At 42.1% G+C, this 8,089-nt stretch overlaps 1 protein-coding gene and 1 non-coding gene across 2 annotated transcripts; both read left to right on the top strand.

Moving 5' to 3' along the window:
- Positions 1 to 1,343: 1,343 nt before the first annotated feature.
- On the top strand, positions 1,344 to 6,991 carry LOC123112657 (probable serine/threonine-protein phosphatase 2A regulatory subunit B'' subunit TON2). Its single transcript, XM_044533714.1, has 12 exons — positions 1,344 to 1,639; positions 2,266 to 2,357; positions 2,575 to 2,637; positions 2,721 to 2,819; positions 3,138 to 3,296; positions 3,800 to 3,871; positions 3,947 to 4,079; positions 4,169 to 4,233; positions 4,355 to 4,430; positions 4,557 to 4,658; positions 4,847 to 5,039; positions 6,481 to 6,991. The coding sequence occupies exons 1-12, from the start codon at positions 1,474 to 1,476 to the stop codon at positions 6,719 to 6,721; spliced, it is 1,461 nt and encodes a 486-aa protein (XP_044389649.1). The 5' UTR covers positions 1,344 to 1,473; the 3' UTR covers positions 6,722 to 6,991.
- Positions 5,617 to 5,737, top strand: LOC123152162 (small nucleolar RNA snoR104). The gene has a single exon (XR_006476055.1). It is a non-coding gene; the product is annotated as a small nucleolar RNA snoR104 (small nucleolar RNA).
- Positions 6,992 to 8,089: the final 1,098 nt, after the last annotated feature.

Raw genomic sequence — 8,089 nt, forward strand, 5'->3', positions numbered from 1 at the left:
TGCATTTTTGAAGATGTAAACTTTTGACTTGCAAATCAAATTGGATTTTGAATTTGATATTTTATTAAGAGGAAATTTGGCTTGGTAATTCTAGATGACATGCCACCATCAGTGTGGGTTACTGTAGCATGACACTGGGGTGTTACAATAATATTATGACAAACTATTCTCATTGGCATAACGAAAGGGCTCAAACTAGTAAGAATGTAAATTCCATTGAAGAAATTAATATTTTGAGTGATAAAATGGATGCGCTTATGAAATTGGTTGCTGGTAAAAGTGCTCATGTTGATCCTAAAGATGTATAAATAGGAATTCTAAATTAGTAATGCAAGAACTAAAATATAAAACACATAGAATGATTTACTACATTTAATTATCGAGTTGAATCTTTCTCATGCATATTTGCATGCTGAGGTGAGTTTTTCCCATGCATGTTTGCATGCTAAGGTGGCATATGCGTATGTTGAGAGAAATATGCGAGTGAATGCTAACTTTTTATGACAACGCGTGGTGAGGATATTGTCCTTCGGCCCCGTCTTCGTCGCATCGCCGACTCTTTCAATGGCGGTGTGGGGCTCATGAGGTGTTTTCTAGGAAGTGATGCATGTCTACTAGCTCTTGGGGTGGAGTTGGTGGCGCGTGCTATGATGGCGGCGGGTGCTAGCCATTTTTTTTCAGGGGCACATACGCTAGACTTGGCGATGGCTTTGGATTCTGGCGCTGGTTCTTCCGACCCAGTGACTTCTTGTCTGCGGAATAGGCTAACCCCAAATTCAAGGTTGAGGAGGAGCAGCGCCACTGGCTTGTCTTGGAAGCCATGGTCGCCGGGATCCAGAGGGACTTATTTATAATTTCTATTGTTTTATGGGTCTCCTTGTAAGGCCGAGCTTTTAATAAAAATATCCGGCTCCTGCAAAGAAAGAATGCTAGCTTTTAGATATAGAAGATTTTTCATAAGGGCTAATTTTTATCATACACTTATAAATATAAGTCATCTATTCACACGTTATTACTTCCAAAGTATAATTAAAGACAAATATGAACTTTCGGAGCGTCAAGGTCGGCTGGTCTAAAGTATAATCGTACCATCATCAAAACTAATACTTGTACTTTAGTGATCTATGAAAGGTCTTTCTATTTCTTTAGAGAGAGAGAGAGTATTTTTGTAAAGCAAACAACCGGTTCTACATATTTTGGGCACTCGTGGTAGTACCTAAATTATTCTTAATATAGTTGAAGGAACAAAATCATCAAACTGAAACGGCTGAGAAAGCAAAATCATAATTGTGAAACACGCTTCAATTTCGTCGAATTCAAAAAGTAATCATCACGGCTAGGTAAACGCACTGCTTTGCCATTCTGTTTTCCCGTCTCCCCCGAGCCCCAAACAGGACCGCGTCAGACCACCAACCCGACAATCAGCTACAGTCCCACGCGCACGCTCCGATCCGGCCTCCCGCCTCGACCCCGATGAGCACCGCCTCCGCCGACGTCGGGGACGCCGGCGATGGCGCCTCCTCCGCCGCCACAGCGCCCGCTGGCAGGCGGATCCCGCCGGCCTCGTCCATGCCGTGGGTCCGCAACCTCCGCCGCTTCGTCGGCACGGGCGCCGGCCTCGGATCCGAGGCCCTCATGGGTCAGTGCCCCTTCCCTCCCCGCCCCCTTCCGCCCACCACCCTTGCGGAGTTGTGTTGCTAGGCTAGGCTAGGCATGGTTGGAATTTCGCGCTTCGTCTTCGGGAATGTCGGTAGGATTAGGGTTTACTGGGTCTCCTTCGAAATGGCTACGAGAATGGGTGAGGTTACGGTGCCGGGTTTTAGCGGCTGGCGTTCGCTTGACGAGGATGAGATTACCGTGCCTCAGGTTGTGGGATCTAGTAATGCGGCCGTCATACGTGAAAGAGTGGTCGCCCATGACCTGCAACCGGCGATTTGGGTTGAGAGGGGAAGGCATTCCCTCAGAAAATCCGGAGGTCTTCTCCGGCTCCATTTTCCATAAGAGACCCACTGGGTACGGAGGTACTACCTCTGTAACTAAATATAAGACGTTTTTGCAGTTCAATTTAGTTACAGAGGTAGTATATGTTATGGTTTAAGAAGGTAACACCGTAACTGACTTTAGTCGTGTGCACTTGCAGGTTGCTATTTTACTCCTTAGTTGATTCGACTCTGTTGTTACTAGGCATCAGGGCAGCTCCTGATTAGTTTGGCCACTTACATTTGCATTTTCCATGTGGCATCACTGATCTGTTTGAATTTGCAGAATTGGAAACGAAAAGGATATTGCTTGAGATATTTAAAGAGCGGCAGCGAAAGAGCGCTGAAGCTGGTTCCATCCCAAGTTTTTACAAGAAGGTGAAGCAACTTGGTTTACTTACTTGGATACAGGAGCTCTGGTTCTTATATTCCATGATAAAACTTGCCGTCTATCTAAATAAAATATGTAATTGTGCTAGTTGCTTTTATCAGAGATAATAAGTAGCAATGCCAGCCATTTCGGATTTCACATTGCATCAAAGGACTACGCGACTTGTCAATATGTGATGATACTAATGTTTCCTTTTTTGTACAGAAACCTGAAGATGGATCTATTAGCAATAGAGTCCAGAGGTTGGCCAAGTACAGATTTCTAAAGGTAATTGAGCTTGAGCTGGCTGCTTGGGCATTTAACCACCTTATGATTTAGGCCTTATGAGAGCTATTGCAAACAAATTGCAGAAACAATCAGAACTTCTACTTAATGCTGATGATCTCGATGCCATGTGGGTTTGTCTCAGAGAAAATTGTGTTATTGACGATGCTACTGGTGCTGAAAAGGTAAGGTAGCTTGGTGCCCGTATTTTATACCGTATGCAGATATATTCAATTTTGCGCTATTGACTTGCTTCCCCTAATGTTATCTGACTTCCTTGGATAATTATATCCATGCTATGATATATACAGTGAGCACTGCTATAATGGAAATATTTTTCTCGTTTTGTGTCTAACAGGTGTCATTATTTATAGTTTCTGCATGTTTTAATATCTGTGCATATATAATATATTCAATGACATTATTGTACATCCATCTGTGTTCATTCTAATGTTCATGTTTATTATACTTCTCATTCAATTCTTTTTTCTGGAGCACTGCAGATGAATTATGAAGATTTCTGCCATATTGCCACAGTGTGCACAGAGCAAATTGGCCAGAAATGCAAACGCTTCTTTAGCCCTTCGAACTTTATGAAGTTCGAGAAGGATGATTCTGGGAGAATTGCAATCTTACCATTCTATCTTTATGTTATGCGAACAGTAAGTTATTTTCAAACCTAAAACTGTTAACTCTAGCAGTTTGATTTGTATGAGTATGTTGTGCTTCATTTTTAGCTGTAATGGACTATATGCAACAAAAGCCTACACTGAAATTTTTCCTTCCATTCTTACCCGATTAAGATTTTGCTGCATAATGTAGCTATGAAAGTGGCACTCAACAATTGCTCCATCTGTTTGTAGTTCATTGCCATGCCAATTCTGTTGAGTTTGTTAAGAATTAGGAGGTATTTCCTTGTCTTTATAGAGAAACAACTGACAATAGTACTGGTATTTTCAGAACACAAGAACCTGAAATAGGTAATGGCATAATGCACCAAAACAAGCTAAAAACAATCACCTTATACCAGATTGAGAATCATGCAAGACTGGACCGCTAGATAGTAGTATAAATATATAATATCACAAGTTTGAACTCTCAGCAGCCACTTATGTTGAAATGAGCTGTTTTTATGTATCACTTTGCTAACTGTTTCTACTTTCAGGTTTCTCTTACTCAAGCAAGAATTGATATGAGTGAACTTGATGAGGATTCTGATGGTTTCCTTCAACCTCATGTATGGACTTCCCAACACATGTTAATGAAATTTCATACCTTAGAAGTACGTCACATTCCTTAATTTTATTTGCAGGAAATGGAAGCATACATCAGAGGACTTATTCCCAATTTGGCACAATTGCGTGACATGCCATCAGCCTTTGTTCAAATGTACTGCCGCATAGCTGCACGGAAGTTCTTTTTCTTCTGTGATCCACACAGACGAGGTACAAAACTGGACTTTTAATACAGTGGAATTGACATGCAAATTGTTCTTTATGCGAGGAATTGTCTTCCATAATTGTCTGCTTTTCAGGGAAAGCATGCATAAAGAAAGTATTGTTGAGCAATTGTCTTCAAGAGCTAATGGAATTGCATCAGGTAATAGCTATATGGATCACATACTTTGTGCAAATTTGGTCATCTTGTACTTTGCAGTGTAATGTTGCACTATACAATATATTCTGGACTGCCTGTTGGTTCTCATCAACTCTATTTTCAGGAGAGTGAGGAAGAGGTAACTGATACCGAGCAGGCTGAAAATTGGTTTTCCTTGACTTCAGCTCAGCGCATATGTGGTATGTTAGCTGCCCTCATTCTTCTTTTGCCATTGAGGTCATTTTCTTGCACCAAGTTACATTGTTTTTCGTCCCCGTGCAGTATATACTCGATTTAATTGGTATGCTATTGTTATCCCTCTGCAGATATGTTCCTTGCACTAGACAAAGATACAAATGGCACACTGAGCAAACAAGAGCTGAAGGAATATGCTGATGGCACACTAACAGAGATCTTCGTCGAAAGAGGTTAAAATATGCTCTCTGCTCCGCTTTCATTGTTTCTTCTAAAGCACCTTAACCAAATGGGAAACATAAACTCTTAGTATGCTACTCCAAATCTTCAATGTTCTAATGCTCTTAATACACAGATCATTGATGTCTTCTTATAGTCTTCAGTAACGAATACAGAATAACAATGCAGTTTTACTTTTCAGTTTTTGATGAACATGTACGCCGAAGCAAAGTTGGAGGTGGCAACAGTCGTGAGATGGATTTTGAGAGCTTTCTCGACTTTGTTTTAGCCCTAGAGAACAAAGACACCCCTGAAGGGCTGACATACTTATTTAGATGCCTTGATCTCAACGGAAGAGGATTTCTGACAACTGCTGATATTCATACTCTATTTAGGTATGTATGTGATAGTTTGTAATATGAACTGTGTAGTATTGTGGTGGTAGCTACTTTTTCTACAATAATTTTGGTGTTAACCTACCTATATTTTGTTCATGGATGTACTGATGCAACCCCCTTCATTCCCCACTTTACTTTGTCATGCATATTCCATTTAGCTGAAAATATCTGCCTGGCAAAGGGAGCCGAAGTAGGAGAAACATATGGTCATTCATAATCATTATAGGAGTAATTACCTGTTGTCCGCACAAGACATAGCACCATTCTATTCAAAGTCGAGAACAACCTTGATAAATTTTGACCAGTCTTTTGTTAATCTCTTCCTCAATAACTTTATGTCACAGTGTGTATTAAATAATAATTGGCAGTAATTTATTCGGAAGGAAAACTGTATTCAATGATGCCCTTGTGTCTAATGCTTGGTCCTATTTATAGTGCATAGGCTTTCCCGTGAAATCCTGTTTTCTGAACAGGGGTTTGAACAATTCTGTACCTGTTATTCGTTTCACCAAATTGGGCCTTAAAAGAGTGTTCTTCATGTTCTGGGAAACAAATTATATTCTGGAAGAAAAGAAAGGAGGATGTGAGAGTTAGCATTCCTGCCTGATACCATCTTCCTAGATTTAGTCTGCCATGTTTATGTGCTTGCTGAACTTCCGGACTGTTCTGCTGGCCTCAACAGGCAGAACATCATTGTTTTAATACTTTTTTAATATGGATCGGAGGGAGTACCTTTTTTACACTCTCAAGTTCCCTATCTATTGTACTAATCAGTTGCACTATGTTAGGTATGAAACCTGAAGTGAGTAAGTCACTCGCAATGGTATCCACGAACCTTGAACTAAACTTGGGGTTGGGCCCGTGGTACTCTAAAGCAGTGCACCACCTAGGTGCATCCACACCCTATACTTAAGCATCTGGAATGTAGTGTAAAGCTGCATGAATAGGGAACTTTACTAGGAGACTCCCGCAGTTCCTTCCTTGTATAGTTTGATCAACTGCACAATCATCTAACAACCATTTGCATATTTTTTTAATTAGGAATCACAGTTCACAGTGTCAGTTATTAAGAGAGAAACAGTCATACATGAGAGATGTTATGCTATAAATTTTATGTCAAATCTTTGAAGTTGTAATCCAAGGCATATTCTGCCACTAGTCTTACACGAGATGCGATTGCAGGAATATTAATGTGACCAAAATTTTAATGGCTGTGGCCCTCTCACAATACCTACAGGCCAAAATATTAATGTGATGCCAATTGTGAAATCAGAATGTGTTGAATAACCACCTTATATTTGGTATCATAGTTGTGTCATTTCTTAGTAATCTTTGATTGCTTTTCTAATCCAAAAATCACATTGGAAAATTTCTCTCTATTGACCTCATGACAACCGAGCAGCCATTTTGTCTCATGCAATGGTGTAATTGTTTACAGAGATGTGCACCAGAAGTGGATCGAGGGGGGGAACTACGAGCTTTGCATCGAAGACGTAAGGGATGAAATCTGGGACATGGTGAAACCAGCTGACCCTCTCAGGATCGCACTCGCGGATCTCCTTTCCTGCAAGCAAGGCGGGACTATTGCCAGCATGCTTATAGACGTCCGCGGCTTCTGGGCCCACGACAACAGAGAGAACCTCCTCCAGGAAGAGGAGGAGCAAGTGGAAGAGGCTTGAGTGCCAGGCAACAAACTATGGTGCTCCGCTCTCTCGACAGTAGTGAAGCCAGCATGTGCTTCCTGCCTGCGTTATTGTAGTTTACGTAGTTGTATTAGGCCTGTTGTATAACTTGTGTAAGTGTGCCATTTGTGTGAGTGGGTTAAATCCGAGTGATTACGAGTTTGTAAGTGTGGCGTGGTGGTGCAGGCTAACTGTGTATCATTCTCGGGCTTGTTTGAACGGTGAAGCCTCAGTATGTGGAAGTATTTACTTGAAACGCTCTGGCAACATTATACAGTGCGTGGTATTTTCTGTTTCTCCGCACCGAATTTTTAACTGCAGAAACCTATGCGCTCCCTTGTGGATATGATCTATTTGTACCTGATGAATTTGCGATGTTTTTTTTTGAAGAGGCAAAAGTTTTTTATCCATAGAAATAAGAGAGATACAGTTACTCGCGCATTAAAGACCCTAGTACACGCATACAGAATTACTCGTGGACCAATAGCTAATTTGTGGTGGCGGCAATTCTATGCTTAAAACCTTATGTCGCTTGTGCAATTGTGCCAAGAGCTAAGCATGCGTATGGGGCCTTGCTTGCTCCGATTCTGCGCAGCTGTCGGCGCAAGTGCTTGCCCACCACTCTTCAACCTGTAGAACAAGGGCCACACCAGAAGTGTCGAGCCCGAGCATGGGGAAATTTCCCAATGACCAAAGACCAAAGGCGCCGGGTGTAGCGGCACTGGTAGAAGAGATGGGGTCCGCATTCTTGCACACTCTTGCAAAGAGGGCAAACATCACAATTTGGCCACCCTCACTTTGCCAATCTGTCCGCCGTCCAGATTCTATCTTGAAGGGCCAACCAAGCATTTTTTTTTACTTTTGGAGGTGCTCAAACCTTCCAAATCATCCTATACATGGGCGAAAGAACCATCCCTACGAATTGCGCCTTGTATGCGGATGCCGCCAAGTACTGCCCACTGCTCGTATGCTTCCAAATGATTTCATCCTCTGTGAGCTCGTCAAGGTGGATCTCATTTAGTAGGATCCAAAGAGCGAAGAATTGTGTGATGTGCTCGCCGGTGATGTTGATGGGGGTTTTGATCTTGAGGATCCACGCGTTGTGCTTGAGGGCCTCCTTGATCTTCCAAAATTTTCTCTTGGAAGCTTCATAAGTGAGCGGGGCAATGTCTTTTGGCATACGCCCAAGAAGCCAAGGAGAATCCCAAAAGGGGGTCCTCGCGTCGTTACCAACGGTGATGGTGGTGGAAGCATAGAAAAAGTTGAGGTCCTCCGCATCGCATGGGTTTCCCATCCCCACCCACATCTTGGTGGGTTCTTTCCATTCATACCACGACCAACATAACCGGAGAGCCCTCGTAAACT

The sequence above is a fragment of the Triticum aestivum genome, chromosome 1B (assembly GCF_018294505.1).
Source record: "Triticum aestivum cultivar Chinese Spring chromosome 1B, IWGSC CS RefSeq v2.1, whole genome shotgun sequence".
NCBI lineage: Eukaryota > Viridiplantae > Streptophyta > Magnoliopsida > Poales > Poaceae > Triticum > Triticum aestivum.